At 40.4% G+C, this 19,250-nt stretch overlaps 1 protein-coding gene across 2 annotated transcripts in view; it reads left to right on the top strand.

Annotated features, from left to right (window-relative positions):
- LOC149833224 (calcium-dependent lipid-binding family protein) overlaps positions 1-19,250 on the top strand; it is a 226,229-nt gene that overhangs the window by 70,802 nt on the left and 136,177 nt on the right. For both annotated transcript variants that reach the window (XM_090015000.1, XM_090015001.1), the window contains 3 exons: positions 4,753-4,851; positions 4,958-5,098; positions 5,263-5,331. In XM_090015000.1, the coding sequence (XP_089871126.1) occupies positions 4,753-4,851; positions 4,958-5,098; positions 5,263-5,331 (309 nt within the window). The remainder of the gene's footprint in view (positions 1-4,752; positions 4,852-4,957; positions 5,099-5,262; positions 5,332-19,250) is intronic.

Raw genomic sequence — 19,250 nt, 5'->3', positions numbered from 1 at the left:
TTGCGCCTTTCTTCTATCAATTTGTCTTAAGCTATTGGTTGAAATGTTAATGCCTACATTATTGTACAAAGTTCCCTTACCCTACGACATGACATTTGCACTGATATAACCAACCACGAATTACGAGCCATGAAATACACACACTTAGTAGTCTATTTGCAAACTCAACCGGTTCACATTATCACCATTTTAAGTTGTTTGTGTATCTCTCTTCCTCCCTCCATGGATGGAGCTAACAAAGCCTCAAAACAATGACTCATTTATAGGACCATGAGAAAAATTAGAGTAATAAACCATCTAAATGGACAAAAGAAGAGGATTAAGAGAGAGAGAGAGAGAGAGAGAGGCAATTGGTAGAAGCAGAAAAAGTAGATTGAGGCAAGAGAAGGAAGAAGTAAAAAGAGAAAGAAAGGGAGAGGGAGTGATAAGAAACCCCACTTAAAATAGTGCGGATCAATGTTATTAAAACGCGCCTCAAGGCACAAAAAGTGCACCTCGCCTCAAGGCGAGGGCCTTTGTGCCTTGAGGCGCAGCGTAAAAGCGCAAATGCCCTGAGGCGTACGCCTCGAGGCGAGGTTCGCCTCAAGGTGAGGCATACACGCCTCAAATTTTTAGTCAAATGGGGGGTCAAAGCCTCCATTTGACCAAAAATTATGGTTAAATATTAGGGCCCCCGACCCTAATTAGGGTCGGGGGCCCTCATTCTGTCAGCCTCGTCTCTCACACACTCTCTCCCACCTCTCGCTCGTCTTGGTCTCTCTCACTCTCTCTCTCTCTCTCCAACTTCTCGCTCGTCTCACACATCTCTACTTATCTTTCACTCACTTAGTCGCTCGTCTCTCACGCACTCGCTCGTCTAGGTCTCTCCCACCTCTCGCCTTCGTCAGCCTAAAAAGAAGAAAAAAAAGGTAAATTTATACAAGGCAAGGGCGACAACCCTAAACCTAAACAAGTCGGGTCTGATCCATAAGAAACCGGGTCTCAAACTTAAGCCCCAAAAAAAAAATGTTGGGGGGAGCCCCCGGACCCCCCTTACTGCAAGGGAAAAAACTCTGAATTAGGCTCCACAACTCATCAGATACTGGTACTTCAATGGGCATGGGTCAGACTAGTTTTTGGATTTGACCAATCAAACCCAATCCATTACCAATTTTGATCCATTTTATGATGCATAAAGGGTTGTTTTTATTCATTATTGTATGGTGCGTGATACACACAAACACACATGCATGTATACCTATTTTTTCTCAAACAAAAAAAAACACATATGCGCACATACACACACATAGCTGTGTTGTACCCCTATGCCCCATACTTTTGTAAATTCTGATGTTGTACCCTATGTGCCCACACCTGCATCCATACCCATAGCTGTACCTATGTGAGAGTTTATAGATTCAACGAGATTTCATTAGAAAAAAGTGAACAAGAAGCTTTTTGCAGCTTCAATTAACCTTTATCTATTATTTCATATTAATAGATGAATTCTGACCCTTATAATGACAAGCTACTTTTAGTGAATGTTAGTGGCAAAAATTTAACACACTACATTTGAATAATAAAGTTGCCCAATTTTTTAATTGTTTGATATTAAGTTTTTTTTATTAAATATTCTTATATGTTAGCTTATATCTGTGCTTTACTCTCATTTTGAAGAGTTTTGGACAAATATATTAACGTTTGGTTGTTAATGCTAAATGCATTTTCTAATTATGACATGATGTTGTTAATGCTAATATGTATTTCGTTGTTAATTTTTTATTGAATGAATGCTCATATTTTATTTCTTAGATACTTACGTAGATCAACTTGTTGCATTAATGTTACTTTTACATGTTAATCTATATTCTGTCAATATTTATTTGAGTTTTTTTAATTTCTTGTTGGTTGTTGCTTCATCAATAAAGCAGTATTTATTTATTTATTATTTTAGATATTTTTTATAGTTTTTTTTAAGTTTTCAAAAAAAAATTGAGGCTTACGCTTTACGCCTCGCCTCAGATTTTGGTGGAGTGCCTCGCTACGCCTCAACGCTTTTCACAACACTGGTGTGGATCAAACCTATTACCTTGAGGTTTTGAGTTTTACCTCCATGTTATACCTTCAAAAGTGATGATCGTGCCTCTAATCACACGGATATGACTTTTTTTAGCTTGTAGCGTTGCCGCCTCATATACCTACATGGAAGATTCCACAAAACTCACAAATATCAAGAGTTTTTCACCCAAAATCATTTCCAACGGAACTCTAACTCAAAAACGACCCAGATGAAACCAACTATAACAATCAAAAGCTGTAAACATGATCAGAACAGAGAAATTTCTCAAATCTGGACAGAAGTGTAACAATAAAAAAAATTCTTTGGATTCGGGTCGGCTCCGGACCCGGACCCAGCCTGAGGCACCGCCTCTCGTGCCTTTGAGAGACAGCGAGGCAAAGGGGGGAGGTTTCTCGAAACCTCCTTCCCCTCTACCCTTTTCACTGTCTCTCTCGATTCACTTACTCTCTCGCTCACTCGACTCTCTCTCCCTCACCGACTCTCTCGTCTTCCTCGATTCGTCGGAGACCACTGTCAGCCCGCCGCCACCCGCGACCTCCTTTCCGATCGTCGACCGACCGAAGCTTCATCGGCGACCCCCTTCCTTCTGGCGAGCTTCCCTCCGGTGACCCACATGTATGCTTCTTCGCCCCTCTTTTCCTCCTTTTCCCCTCTCTTTCCCTAGTTTGTCTTTCTCCCTCACCTCTCCGTTGCGCAGGGAGGGTGGCCGAGCCGCCTCCCTGCTGCCCTAAATCACAGGGGAGGGGCAAAGCCCCCTCCCTGCGAGTCCTTTTAGCGAGGGAGGGGCGGAGCCCCTCCCTGCGCCGTGGTTGGTAAGGGAGGGGCCGAGCCCCTCCCAGTACCCTCTTGTTGCAGGGGAGGGGCCCAGCTCTTCCCTGCACCCTTGTAGGTAGGGGATGGGAGGGGGTGGGGGGCTGAGCCCCCTCCCTATTTCCTGTTACGGCTGGGGAGGGGCTGAGCCCCCTCCCTGTTCCCTATTACGGTAGGGGAGAGGGTCAGCCCCCCTCCCTGCTTCTTGTTACGGCAGGGGTGGGGGTCGCCCCCTTCCCTGCTTCTTGTTATGGCAAGGGAGGGGGTCGAGCCCCTCCCTGCTCTTTGTTTCGGCTGGGGAGGGGTCGAGCCCCCTCCCTGTGCCTCTTTGCTCTTTAGGCGGGGGCATCGCCCCTGCCTCCACTGTTTTTCGGCAGGCAGGGGCAAGCCCCCTCGCCTTGTTTTTCCCTGGCATCAGACAGGGGCTTCGCCCCCTGCCTGTTCACATTTCATTAGGCAGGGGCCAAGCCCCCTGCCTCCGTGCATGTGCATGTTCATGTCTATTGAGTCCGATACAATTCATTGGATCTGAGTTCAGGTCTTCTGAGTCAAATATGTTTGACTGAATCTACTTGGTTAACTGGATCCAGTATAGTTCAGCTCGGTCCATTCAGGAATCCACTGCGAGTGACTGTCTAATTTGGTTGACTGGATCCTATCTGGTCAAACTGGTTTGACCAGTAACAACGTATGTAGTCAAAAGTGCTAGGCTGTGCTCAGTCATTAGACTCCTAAAAGGACTAGATGGGACTAGTCAGATTAGTGGATACCTCATTTAAAAAATAAAAAAATATACAATTATTACATAAAATATGTTTGATTCTTTTTGTAATAAGATGTTTTCATCAGACAAGTACACAATTACCCATGCTTTCACAAAATATATATAACCACAATATAAATATGAATATAAATATATTTTATTCATAACATATTCAGTATAATCAACAAAACATGCTTTCTGCCTTTCACAGAAAATTGATTGTTACACTCACAAATATATTTTATTCATAGCATAATCATTATATATATACAAAAAAAATCATACTATCCGCCTTTCACAGAAAAATATCACAGAAGCGCAGTAACACACATATATAAATAACATGTTACATAATCAGTAATACTAAAAACATGCTTTCAAGCTTTTATAATTTTTTTTACAAAAACTAAGACATATATCTCACTTTAAGCTTTTAACAGAAAAATTCATTAGAAACAAATTAATACATAGATATATAAAAAATGTAGTCATTTAGAATTACCCCCTTCCCTTTGTATGGTTATATACATATATATAATAATAATAATAATAATAAATGACTAAACTGCTTTAGTATGTACTCTCTTGTATACAAGTAATAAGTGTTTTTAACTAATCTTCATCTGTTACGTGTTTCTTACTAGTTATGTAATGTCAATAAATACTATTTTTTGCTGAAAATCGTTCAAACTGGATCATGTTTTTATGTTTGATATATGTATAATATAGAAATTAATATATAATATATAAACTAATTTCATAGTCATATAGTAGAAGATAATTTTTTTTTAGGTCCAACAAGTATTATACATATACCTATGCTTTGAAAAAGAAGCCAACAAATCTTAGACGAATTAGGGTCATATTGCATAACAACTTTGACTCTTTTATTCATGCATTCTAAATAATTTCTTCATTAACTTGTTGAATGCTTCCTGGTTAGTGATTACTTTTCATTTCATATGTCTCATGTAAAAATAATTTGTCAACCAAACGTGGGCTAATTTGTTTGTGTTTGTTCTCTTTCTATTTTTAAATTCCATTTCTATTGATTGTTTATCAATCATAGATGGAAATGAGCCAAAAACTTGCATTAAATATTCTAATCTAAGAAATGCAGGCTCTAGAGTCTTCTAGCACCATGATCACGGAGTTTCGAGATGATGAAGAGAAGGCAATATGGATGCGAGCACTTGCTCAAGCAACTTACAGAGCTTCCGTAAATCTTCATCCTTGCTCCGCAAAAATCTCTTTGTTCTGACATTTTTTAGATAAAGCTCAGAAATTCAAATTTTGCCAAGATCTTTATTGGAAATTTTGTGCAGGCTCCTCCTGCCATGGACATACTTACGGAACTAGCAAAAAGTATGCATGAGTCTGGATTACCTCAAGTAAGTTCTTATGGGAATGCAGACTTAGTTGTGAATGGCACTCTGGTAGCGGTGAAGTTGATGATCTATGGGGAGGTATGTTTTATAACAGTTGTCAGTGTGCAAGTTATCCCATTTTACAAATTTGGTTTCATAGAAATCCTGGTTTATAATACTAATTGATCCATAATAGTTTAGCTTATATAGATCTTGCGATAGACATGGTGTGCTTTCTCTATTTATTTATTTTTAATTTGTAGGTGGAAGAAAAAGAGAGTAAAAAGTCTGAAGAGACCCTCATTGTAGAGATCCTTGCAAGTGGAGGAAAGGTTCTCATATTTATCTGTGAAGATACTACCTTTTTATTTTTTTCTCAATTACAATTATTTGTGATACACTTTCTATTGCAGCATTCAGGTGCATTTTCATTATGTAATAGTTAGGGTAATATAATGATCATCTCAGTCTGTTAGCGCTTACTGTTATTATTTGTATTTGCTGCTTCCAGAATCACAACTCATGCTACCTCCTCGAAGGTTATTTTGCCTTATTTTACTGTAGAAAAGAACATTATGCCTGGCCATGATTTTTAGTGCATATATTGATGAAAGAATCATTCATAATACAAGGTGAACTGGATGCTTGATTGCCAAGAAAGGGGTTAGGGATTCAAAGGGATGTAATGGTGTAAAGTTTAAATTAGCTTCTATGAATCTAGGACGAGTAATTGGAATAAACTTCTCAAACAGTTATTCCAGGCTGAACATACAGACAAGTTGATTTTGCTGCATACAAATTGAGTAAATTAGGTGATCATGATGACTGCCAACTTGCATAGATTGAAAAGTTGCATCATAACTTAATCTTCAGTTAGCTCACACCTAAGCAATTAATAAGAGTTGTATACATGGACAAGCTTGCATGCATACCATTCAATAGAGATAAACTGGATTGCTTCTTAAAATGGACTAATCCAATGGCAGGAAAATTGGATGTTTTCTCATCATATGTCCCATGTCTTTCTAGTAGTCCTATAGGATTAGCTGATGACTGTATCACTCATGTCCATTTAACCTCAATTTTTCTTTTTCTTTCATTCCCATAAAACCTTTTTTTGTGAGTTCCTTAACAAAAGCTCTTAGCTGATCAATGATTTCTTTTAACCTAATTGTTGTGTTTTTCAGGATCCATAGACTGAAAAATTGTTGGTTGTAATAGTGATAATAAAGGGCTTTATACCTTAAATGGCTCACAGGCATTGGCATCCTTGAGAGAGTCCATTTTATCTCCTGTAGTAGAAGGTAATCAGTTACAACATGTCAGGTTAGGTCATCACCCACTATCTAAACTGTAACGCCCCAAAATTTCAAAGTTGCGAACCTTTCAGAAAACAGGCAAAAGACTAGAAAAAATCTCTTCCCTTTCAGAGTTTGTTTATAAAATCAGCGGAAGACTATTCTTTTGTTGAATTTAGAAAGGCAAGCTGACAACTTTGGGCACGTTAGCTAAAAGAACCAAAACGCACAATCCAAAACACTTGGAAAAGCCACTTTCATTTAAGAAGTTCCCCTAATAGTACAAAATTCGGATATCCAAAGGAAAACCCGTGACAAAACAAAAAAACGTCCAGGACACGAGCTAAGAGTAGGAAAAAGAAATCTTGAAGCCATCTTTCCATTGCATCATCGCATGTGGTGTACCTAATCATCACCTGTACCCATAAAATGAGTTAGTTTCGCGAAAAACTAGTAGGTGCATAAGAGAGACTACATGCAATTGAATTAAGAACATTTAATTCAGCATGCTAAGCAATTTAAAGCAGATCAACAGTTAAACATGTAAGCAGTTCAAAGCAACTGTCAAAACGTAGCATGACGATTCATTTGATCGTAAGCTGTGAACTACCACGCAACTAGCTTGTTTTCGTTCCTTGAACGAGGTCTCTACATTTAAACATTATCAAGACATCGTTTGTATTTCTCACTATTTCTAACACACTTTTTTCTAAACAACCTTAATTTATTCTTATCTCTCAAGGCCTTACGCGACCAACTGTCACCTGTTATGACTTACTCAAGGCGTCATACTTTCACAGAAAAACCCGTAATTCCGTAGAAGGTCCAAAACATGATCTTGATCTTAAACGACTAAAGATCTGATTCTCACATCTGGGTTCAACATATAATCATGCTAAAACAGAAAGCCAAAACTATAGATTTATAACTGGCTATCCCAATCAATCTCAGAAGATCATCACAGCTCACCATAACTTTTTATGGTAATCAAAATCATAAGATCCACGTCGGATCGCTTGGTCTGGGAAATGTACGACCTCATAAGAAATTACCACCATGGATGGTATACCTGGTTTTGGACAACACACTTCCTCACAAGAGTTCACCGTCTTTGCGGCTACCCGCTCTTGGACAGTGTACCTCCTCACAAAGATTCTACCGCTCTAGCCGGATTACCAAACCTTGATCATACATAACCTCATAGAGAATCCTTTGGAAACCCGATCCTCAACAAATGCCATATGCAATGAAAATTATTGCGATACACGCATCAACACAAATGACCGCTCTCAGGGTTGATAGCCATTACTATAATTAACAAGATCCACGCCGGATCACCTGGTCTGGGAAATGTACAACCTCACAAGGAATTACCGCCCTAGATGGTATACCTGGTCTTGGACTATACACTTCCTCACAGGAGTTCACCGTCTTTGCGGCTACCTGCTCGTGGACAGTGCACATCCTCATATAGAATCTACCACCCTAGTCGGGTCACCTAGTTTTGATCATACACGCCCTTGCAGATAATTCTTTGAAAATCAGGTCTTTAACAGATACCATACCCAGTGTTACATGCATCAATACAATCGACTGCTCTGAGCAATTGACTGCTCTTGGGGTCAGTAGCAACCAATCTGGGCACAAGCATATATACCAGCAATATACATCGAATCACTTCACATGGTAAAACAAAACATAAGATCACACATTCCTCCAATATGGTTCCAAGAACCATGAACATTTATCACATACTTTCAACATTTTTTATCATGTGGCATTTCAATCACATCATACAGAAGCATATAATACTACACATCGTATCATTGCCACCAGGAACATTGCATTCCTCAAATAGGACCTCGAAGCATGCATAAACAAAGCATGGGTTCTATACACATGAGAACACGCAGACTACATAATATGAATAAACTAAACATCAACATATGTAACTCCTACGTAGTTCGCTAAATTCATAGGATTCAAGTTATATGTGCAAATATTCAAATTATTGTATCATCATATGCATTCAAATTCTTATCTCAAAGTACATCGCATTCGACCTTTCTAGCGTGTAATTCACACACATATCTTCAAGACATTTCAATCAAAATCAAGATACTTATCAATTATGTTATACAGGTATGATATATTCACTTAGGCAATCATAACGCAATTCTCTGCAATAAAACTATGTATGCGTGATGTATTATTCACCTAAATAGTCTAAACTAATCATACAAATATCAGAGATACCAAAGTCATATGCAATTGCATCGATAAGCTTTTACTTGACGAAAATACATATTCAAAACGCACGAAAGTCTTATGACCCATCAACCAATGTGAACATATTTTATGTTTCGATATTACTGGCCTGCGGGTACGCGCAGACAAAACGTAAAAACAACTGAGATTAATTCAGGCATCAGTTATTCTATGTATTTTCAATAACCCGAATAACTAGTTGAGTCCGCTCCTAAGGAGACAACTTTAGCCTAGAGAGGATTCCTCAAAGGCAGGTAAGCAGTGCCACAGATGCATCCAACTTCTGCAAAAGTTCATAGGATCTACCACCTAGGATAATGTCTGGTAGTCCCTTCCCCTAACTCCAATGATTGGAGAGGCCAGATCTTTGCCTGTGGGGTGGTTGTTAACAACCTGTCCATTGGAGTTTTGTACCGCTCCGTCCTCTCCCTTGACAGACAACGAGAAGCGAATGGGTGCGTTAGGTGTTGCTTAACCAATGACCCATTCTATGCTGTGGTCTTTCAACCACTCGAGCATCTAGCCCGTGAAGGCGATCAGTCACCATTTTATGTGATTATAGTATTGTGCATTTAGCACCATTCGAGGTCGCACGACCGTCTTATCCGATCATCGCAGTACTAGCGTGTAGTGTACGACTACAAGTACTCTAGGATGAAAGGGGTGTAGTTCATCAATAGGAACCTCAACAAAAGTGTTTCACAAAGATATAATGTTTCTCAAACTTTACTTTTGACATTCTTTATCTTTTGAAACAACTAACAACTTGTGCCAACATCTGGCATGTGATTTTCTCGAATCTCATCCGCTATCGTGGTATCTACATGCCTCGCATGACTCGATACTGACCTCAATGAACGGGATACGGGTTTCTCAACAGAATCCCCGCTAAGAAGTTCGCTCAAGCCCCAATTCAGGGTTACTCGAGATATGCCGAATAGACGAACAAAACCAGCCAAAACACGTTCTTCTAAATACTTCGATTTGGGGCAGTCTATGATGCTTTTGTGCAGTTCCCTAAAATCTCAAGTCTACTTTGCAGGACTGTGTACTCGAAGAGCCATGATCCTTGCGAGGTATCCCTCTCCTTAAACGAAGATGTATCTCCAAGCTCTCGACTCAACTCTTGTCGCAAGAGAGAGAGATCGGTAAATGCCTTTGCATCCTCCATGAGGATCCCTTTATAGCACGTGCAATGAGCGAAAACCTGAGCGTCATCTGCAATAGCAAGGCAGTAACAAAATATTTGCAAAAGCAAGAGCATAGGCGCAAAGCGCGACGACAAGGTAAAGACTTGACAGAAAGTAAAGGACAAGGATCATGAAACCGCATCCTTGAGTTAAATGCGTACTCGTATAAATATATATTTGTATATATATTTATTTAATTATCTTTTTTAGTTAATTGAACTCAATTCAATTGTCCAAGTCCTTCGTGCAATCTTCCCCTACCTCGGAGAGTTGCAAGCTTGCTGGCGCCTGCGGGTGTAAACGATTGACGGCTTGGGTCGCGGAGCGCGAGCGGGATCCGTCATACGAGCTGCAAAAGTGACAATCAACATGCTATCTCAGTTAGAAAAGTAGAGAGGATAGGGGTGTTGCCGATGTCCTGACGTGAAAGAAGCAGAAGCAGGGGCAGCGTGCCCCCGGCGAACCTGCTTTACGAGCAAGAAACAGGGGCAGGGGCTGTGAGCCCCTGCTGATCTGCTGTCAGCGAGAAACATGGAGGCAGGGGGCTGCACCCCTGTCTGAAGAAGACAACGAGGGAGGCTTCGCCCTTGCCTGCCGGATATGCAAAGAGGCAGGGGCGAGGCCCTTGCCCGCAAGCCACTAAGGGGGAGGCTGGGGGATTCGCCCCTGCCTGCCGAATATGCAAAGAGGCAGGGGGCGAAGCCCTTGCCTGGCGCAAGAGAAGAGGAAGGTAGAGGGCCTTCCCCCTGCCTATCGAAAAACAGCGGAGGCAGGGGCGAAGCCCTTTCTAAACAGGATAAAGGGCGCAGGGAGGGAGCTCGACCCCTCCCCTGAACAACGAGGGTGTAGGGAGGGGGGATCAACCCTTCCCCTGGCAAATAGAGTGAGCAGGGAGACTGGGGGGAAGGGCTCAACCCCCCTTATTGCGATAAGGAAAAATAGGGAGGGGGTCGAGCCCCTCCCTCGTAACCCATACCACAAGGAGACAGGGATGGGGCTCAGCCCCTCCTTGGGGAAAAAAGGAAGCATAGAGGGAGCCGAGCCCCTCCCTCGTAACTTGTACAACAAGAAGACAGGGAGGGCACTCGGTCCTTCCCTGACGAAAAAGGGAAAAAGGGAGGGGCCGAGCCTCTCCCCTTCACCTTGCACCACAGGGAGACAGGGAGGGGGCTCTGCCCCTCCTCGACGAAAAAGGGAAAGAGAGGGGATCGGGGGTAGGGGCTTTGTCCCTGCCTACCGAGAAAACTCAGGTGGCAGGGGCAAGGCCCCTGCTGACTTGCCAAAAAGCGAGGCAGGGGCCAACAAGCCCCTGTCGAAAGCCTTATCACAGGCGGCAGGGGGTGTCGCCCCTGCCGACCTGCCGAAACATTAAAGGCAGGGGCTAGAACCCCTGTCGACCGACTAAAAGCAGACGACAAGGGGCGTCACCCCTGTCGTCCCGCTGTAAGATGTCAGGCAGGGGCTTTATCCCCAACCGGCTGACCTAATGCAGATGGCAGGGGAGCGTCGCCCCTACCGTCCTGCCGAAGAAGAGAAAGGGGAAACAAAGAAGACATTAGAGGGGAGTCAGGGGTTACCTGAACCAACCGCAGGAAAGGGGCCACCACCGGTGGTTTGCTGGCGTACGTAGGGGGAGTGACGAAAGGTCGCAAGGAGGGAGAGCAGGGAGGCGATGGGGATATCGCCGGCGTCGAGTTCCAACGTACGCAAGAAAGAGGCAGAGAGGGCGAGTGAATGCCCCCGACGTCGGGCTCCGACGACTGTCGTGGATGCCGAAGGTGGTCGGCTCCGACGGTGAGGTCCGACGAGAGAGGGGGAAGGGGGTGAGTATCGGGGAGAGAGAACGAGAGGGCAGAGTGAAAATGAGAGGGGGAGCGATGATGGTCGATGCGTGGGGGAGGGGCTCGTCGACTGTCCCTCCCTCTTGCGTGTTTTATCTTTAAAATGCGCAGGCGGTGGGCAGTGAGGCGGTGCCCGACCGCCTCTCCTTTTGGATCCGGGTCGGGTCCAAATCTGGATCCGACCCGCGTCCAACAACAAATTTTTTTTTCTCGAGGGTTTTACATAAACTAATGAAATGTGTTGCCTAGCAATGTTAGGATAAAAAATATGTCTTGCAATGTGGTACCTGTCAGTGGGTAAAACATCACCGTGCTTGAATTTCTACTAGTACATCTAGGATTAGTGAATCTTTTTGAAAATTTGAATTCATATGTGTGTGTTTTATCCAGTTTCCTCCATTAGTGGTCATAGGTATTTTGTATCTTGTGGATTGCTACTCTAAAATGAACCACAATGTGTTTAATGGAATACATAGAGGAGATTGCATCTATCTACCCCATTATGCACAAATGGTTTCTAAATTCTATTACATTATGCTCAGATAATGGAGGTGAATATGTTTCACACTTACTGAGAGACTATCTCAATAAAGCTGGAACTGAACCCAAATGACTCGTCCTAACACTCCTCAAGAAAGTGGAGTTACTGAGAAAAAATTGGCACTTGCTTGAAGTTTCTCAACCACTTTTGATAGGAAAGAATGTGTCCAAATGTTACCATGGAGATGCACTATTGACTGTAACCTATCTTATCAATAGGATGCCGACTGAAGCTCTAACTGGAAAGACCTCTCTTGGGATCCTATATTCTAAAGCTAAAATGTTTTATGTTGTTCCTACTGTTCTTTGGTTGCATATGCTTTGTTTATATTTTTCTTAAATTTAGAGATAAGCTTGGTCCTAGAGTGAACTAATGCATTTTTTCATGATATCACCCTAATGAAAAAAGGGATAGCATTATGCCCCAAAAAATAAGAAAAGATATATGACTATGGATGTCAAGTTTTTTTGAAAATAGAACATATTTTCATAGTGAGATGGAGTTCATTAAAGGGGAGTCGAAGTTATGGTTTGCCCTTAGTTTCCGTGGATAACCATGAGAGCACCTTAGAAGCGGAGAACAACAAGGGTGCCAAAGAGTTGAAAGTGTATGAGTGGTGGGAGAAAAGTCAAGCTTCTCCACTACCACCATGAATGATACTTTCCAAGAGTAAGATCCTGATGTTGCACAAAGTGAAGAGACTACATAGAGCCGACTTGAAAGCAGTACCGATATTGATCTACTGAAATAAACAGGAATGCTGGACTTTAAAAGTATTGATAGCTCAATCAAGTTAAAAAAGAAATTAGGTCTATGTGATCAGGGCTATGTCACATGGGTACGGGTACGTGTGCGACACGGGTTCGGAGCAATTTCAAAATTTTTGGAGACGGGGACACAACTATATATATGTATATATATTTTTAAATATATATATATATAACAATAATAAGACTTGGTCAAAGTTGTGCTCAGTAGGGGACACAGCTATATATATATAATAAGACTCGGCTATATATATTTTAAAAAATATATAAAAAGATTGTTTTTTGTTTTGGGATGAAGGCGTAGTTGTTGTTGTTGTATAAAAAGATTGTTTTTTTTTATACTTTTTATACGTCTTTTGCCTTAAAAATGGACAAAAATAGACTTGGTCAAAGTTGACCGAGTCCAAAATATGGACAGACTCGGCCCCAGTGCGTTGACCGAGTCCGACACTTGGTTGACCGTGTCTGCCCTGTGTCAGAAGCCGCACCCGTGTCCGCACCCGTATCGGGGTGTGTCGACACGGGTGCGTCGACCTTATAGCCAGGTCCGTGTGACTTAGGATGGGGGGTGTAGTTCAAGGATGTGGGGGGATATCAAGGACTTACTGGAAAGCCCATTTACCTTACTATCACACAGCCTGACACATGATGGCGGTGTATCATGTACTGAGATACTTAAAGAAAAATCCAGGACAAGGAATCCTATATATTAATTAGGATATTTAAATATTGAATTATACTCTGATGCAGATTGGGCAGGGTCCGAGGATACACAAATTCATGGAAGAGTAAAAAACAAGTAGTGGTGTCCAGATCCAGTGCAAAGGCTAAGTATAGAGCTGTGACACATGGAATTTATGAAGGATTGTGGCTCATGCATGTGCTTACTGAGCTGGGATTCAATGCAAAAACACCCATTACATTATCAAGTAACAATAAGTCAGCCATGCAGATAGGGTCTGATCCAGTTTACCCCAAAAGGATAGAGCATGTAGATATAGATTGTCACTTCATCAGAGAGAAGGTTGAGGCGAAATTGTTTTTAGGTGACGTGTGTTTTGAGCTTATAGATATAGATTGTCACTTCATAAGAGACAAGGTTGAAGCCAAATTGTTTCAGGTGACGTATATGAGTTACATCTTCAAGATGCTGATATTCTCACTGATGCTGTTAGTAAATCTGCGCCTAAAGAGGTTATGAGAAAGTTGGGGATATCGTGTATATTGTGTTACCTTTTTTCCTACTTTGCGAGTTTTTTTAATCTATTTAATGTAGTCTTGTTATTTTTTTCTCTCACAAGTTTTTTTTTATCATTTTGTAAGAAAAGGGGTTTCACAGTTTATTAAGTGTGTAAGGGTTTATGATATTCCTATCATAATGAGTTTTAAAGGAGCTTCTCAATAAACTATATCAATGTTTCCACCCTTTTCTAGGTGGTGCAATTTTGTGCTTTTGCTTGAAACTTGCAAGTGTGCTGAGCTGATCCTTTTATGAGATTGTATTTTAAGATCACACTTGTCTGATGTTCTCTGGTGATATCAAACAGAAGGAAAGGGTGTGCACCACGTCTTTGATGAAATGTTTGAAGGATGTGATTTTAGATAAAATGATTCAAGTGTTTATGGAAATGTTCCAGTTGGGTGCTATTTGAAAAGTTGATTGAATTTGATAGAACTTGATCGGATTCACTTTTCGTTTGTTTAAATAAGCTTAGACCTGGCAAAAAACTACTGGTTGTGTGCTGCAATTGGTGGTGTCAATGTTGTCCTGCTTATTTAGCTTCTTATTTACTTGGTCCTGTTTGGATGTGTTTTTATTTGTTGGTTACAAACACTAATAAAAGGACATTTTATAAAGAAGAGCCTTGCCTTTATTGATAATCATTAAATGTTTGAATTACATACTATTTAAACTAGAATGAAGAAAAAAGGGAGATAAAGTAGCAAGTAGGACAGGATAAGTATGTAATGAAGTGGATCGAATCCGATGAATATGCAAGAACACACACCTCAATTAAGTGGGAACACTTGATTGAATAATCACACCACCTACACAAGGGTCAAATGAGAAAGTATATTGCATAGAAAACTCTCTTGAAAAAGAGATGAAATAATACAAAGGCCATGAGGCCTATTTATAATACAAGAGGCTAAAGGGGGCAGCCAATATGGCTGTTGGGTTGCTCCCAACGGTCATATTTATGACTGTTGGGAGCAACTCCAATAGCTATATTGGAGCTGGCCCAACAGTAAAAAACCAAAAATTATAAAAAACAAAAAGTAAAAAGGTGAAAAATTATAAAAAACAAAAAGGCCTATTTATAATACAAGAGGCTAAAAGGGGCATCCAATATGGCTGTTGGGCTGCTCCCAACAATCATATTTATATGGTGATAGTGGTAGTGGTGGTGGTGGTGATGGCGGTAACGAAGTGGTGTGATTTTGACATCACTTGACTCTTGTGAAGTTCCAAGTTCCAACCAAGACAACCTTCTTCTCATAAGCATTTTTCAACTTAGGACAATAGGTTTTGACGTGTCCCGATTCATGACAATAATAATAAATGACCTTTTTATTATCATCATTGCTTTGTTTTCCATAATGCTCATTGTTTGGCCTTCTATGGTGTGGTGGTTTTTAGGTACATACATAGTTTCTCGGTCTAGATACGACTAGAACCGAGTCATCATCACTCTTAGAAATCCTCTTTTTTAGCCTATTTTCTTTCATACTTAATTCCTCTATAGTGTCTTCAATTGAGGGAAGTTTGCCTCGATGAAGAACGAATTTGGTGGACTCAAATTCCAACCTTACTCCATTAATGAATTGGTAGAAATGCTCTGCATTTATTTGATTTTGGCGGAGTTCTATATCTTTGGGACAATGCCATTTTGGTTCAAGAAGAGACAACTCTTTCCAAAGCTCGGACAATTCATTATAGTATTCTCTAGTACTCTTGTCCCCTTGAGTCATGTTTCAAATTTTATCTTGCAAGTTGCACACATGTGCAATATCTTTAAGAGAGTGCATTCTCTTGAGATAATCCCATGCCTTATTTGCATGTTCGAATTTAGCAATACTAGAATACTTTTTAATATCAACACTATTAATAAGTCAAGACATAATCTTGTCTTGCGTCATTCTTCATTCCTTCAATTTCTTCTCATAGGTGGCCATTGCCTTGGTTTTTTAACTTCCGTAAGAGGCACTTTTTTCTCATTTGGGTTTTGGATTGGTCCCGTCCACTAGTATTCACAACCATTTTTCCTATATGAGGTGCTTCATAATTGGAGTCCATGTTATATAATTTGAGTCATTGAGTTTGATGGGTTTTATGGTGACATTTTTATTGTCATCCAATTTTACAAGGTCTGAGAAGATAGAACAAGAATTAAAGAATAGAAAAGAAGAAGAAGAAGCAAAGCAAGGTAAAGATCAGGAGCACTCCAGCACCAAGCAAGCACCACTGATGATGAACACAAACACTCCTCCATCGAGTTAGCACCACCAATCTTTTACTTGGAGCGCAATTACAATTTCATAAGCATTTGAATTGGAATTGCAAAAGAGCTTCAACACTTTTAAATTTTATGTAACACGCTTCCTGATTTACCGAAAACAAATTAAGCGTGATCACTAAGCTCTGATACCATGTAAGGAAATGAGAGTCTAAAAAAATGTTCACTAAATCACCAAAGTGGACACACAAATGAGCCACAACAAAGTCCACCAAAATACCAAAGTGAACCCACAAAGAGCCACAAATAGGCTCACACACAAAACCCACTAAAGGGATCAACACAAAAGGCTAAAAATTAATTTTTATTGATGACAATTCATGCAAGAAGCATTACAATGCAGAGGGGATTCATCCCCTATTTATACACAATGTGGGAGCTCCATAGAGTCGTTGGAGCTGGTCCAATGACTCTATTTAGAGCCGTTGGACCAACCTCCAACGACTCTATTGACTAGTCAACCAATTGTTGACTAGTTCAATAAGAGCTAAAAGTTTAAAAAATAAACTAACCTAGTTCTAACTTAGTTATATATATACATATACATATGTATTTACAATTTATATATATATATTTTTAACAGCAGTAGTGGAGTGGAAGAAGATAATAGTAAAGAAAAAAGCAATTGCCCCATTGTTCAAAAAAAGTCATTTTTTATTATATTTATGAATTTAAAAAAAATAAGACTATCAAATACCAAAACTTGCTATTTCAAATAAGTATAAAAAGCAAGGAGCTATTTACAAAAACATCCAATCAGGGGTTAATGAATCATTTCTTCTAGAATTAATGCTTTCTTGTGACTAGTTCATTTTATCTTGAACCTTGGTCACACCAGCTCCAGTTCAGTTGTAGAGAGCTATGGAGAAGAATTTGTAATGCTTTTAGAGAGCTCGTGTGTATATTCCGTTCATCCTATGACGGTTGTCATTGGATGTACATGGGTTTATGCAATCAAGGTTGTAGTTCTTGGGTTCATTGAACAACATAACACATCACTGGTAGTAAAGTGGTACAAAAATAGTTTCACATAAACTTTGTATTGGCCTTAGTGCAAATTTCACAAACTTTAGCTATGCATATCTTTTGGGAATTAAAACATTGAGATGGTGTATTTTGACAATTAACTTTTAAAAATGCATTCTTGTTGTAGGACAAGGCAGCATATGAGTTTACCACAAGGCCTTGATACATTTGCCAAGTTTCTAGACTTAAGCAATATATGGTCTCTAAGTTTATCGGGGTTTTGAGTAGTTTATTTTTGCAGTTTCCTTCTTATATTCTATTGGAGCCATCATGAACATGTGTTTTTGTTGCTACCACTCATCGGAGCAGAATTATATGCTATTTTATGGCCCTGTTTGGATGACAGAGGGCCAAAACCTGGTTTGCCAAAAACCAACCCACAAAGGGCTGTTTGGATGACCAAAAGCCTGGTTTTCAGGTTTTTGGTCACAGGAAACCAAAAAAAAAAGGAAAAAGAAAAAAGCGGCCTACCTTTTCTTAGCCAGCCATCGACCAGGAAATGGCCTGGCTGGTGTTTCCTTGCCAGGCAACACCAGCCATACCATTTCCCGGCCGTTGGCTGGTCGGAAAATGGCTGGACAGCCATTCACTGAAAAAAATGAAAAGAAAAAAAGTGGAATGGATGGCTGGCCATTTTCTTGCCAGCCAACATGCTTCTTGCAAAAAACATAAAAAAAAATCTGGCCTGTTATTTTCGGCTAGTCACTGGTGGGAAAATGGTTGGCTGGTACTGCCCTCGGCGGGCGATACCGGTCCGGCCATCTTATGGCCAGTGGCCGTCCAGAAATAGCCGGAACTTGTATGGGGTGGGGGCATCAAACCAGATTTGGCCAAAACTTGGTTTGGTGACACTAGACTAGGAAGCAAAAGCGGGGAAAAACACGAGAAGTGAGATATTTTAAAATCTATAAGAAGCAGAAGCAGGAATCAAGGAATCAATTTAAAAGCGGACTAGGAATACAAAAAGAAGTGATATGGGATCAAATGGGAAGCAAAATACAAATCAAAAGAGAAAGAAATAAAAACTAAAATAAAAATGATCATTCTTAAATTTTGTGATTTCGTAGTATAAGAATTAGATTCTTCTCAAAATCCAAAAATGATGGCTGAAAATTTAAAAAAAGTACATGACAAGTGAGCAGGAAGCGTGAAAAGCACATGAAAAACATAAAAAGAAGCGTATAGGAATCAATATCATGTAGGGAAGCAAGAATGAAATGTGTGAGAAACATAGGAGAAGTGTGGAAGAATCGAGATTCTTATCAAGTTTCGGAAGCTAGGAGTTTTGCGCTTCCGAAGAGAGTTTTGGAGAAGCACGCTTGCCACCTATCTATGAAGTTTCCAGTAAATCTGATCCAAACAGCCACCAAACTAGGTTTTGAGGCCACCCTCTTTTACGGCTGTTTGGATGCCAACAAACTAGGTTTTGAGGCCAGAAAATAGTACCTAAGTATATTAGAGATAGTATTCATATTGTCAATAGCAGTTTAAGTATTTAAGATGAAAGACAATGCTATGGGCTGTCACATGGACTCTTAGTCTCTATGTCCTGTCACATGCCTATGCTGAGACTAAATAACACACATCTGCAGGCTATGCTAGTGCTTTCGTCACATATAATGAAAATTGTGTGCTGATGTTCCAAAAATGCTCAGTGTATTATGGACACCTGGAAAATGCAAAAGGTCTATCTCTTGCGCAAGAAACAACCCTCAAAATGCCCTGAAACTTATGTCACACAGACACTTCACTGAGCATGTGTACCCTGTATCGACACGGTATGACACTTGAACACTTCGTGG

This window comes from Nuphar pumila, chromosome 7 (assembly GCF_984573655.1).
Source record: "Nuphar pumila chromosome 7, dmNupPumi1.hap1.1, whole genome shotgun sequence".
In the NCBI taxonomy this organism is placed as follows: domain Eukaryota; kingdom Viridiplantae; phylum Streptophyta; class Magnoliopsida; order Nymphaeales; family Nymphaeaceae; genus Nuphar; species Nuphar pumila.
The sequence above is the reverse complement of the archived record's forward strand: the minus strand, read 5'-3'. Positions and strand labels throughout refer to the sequence as shown.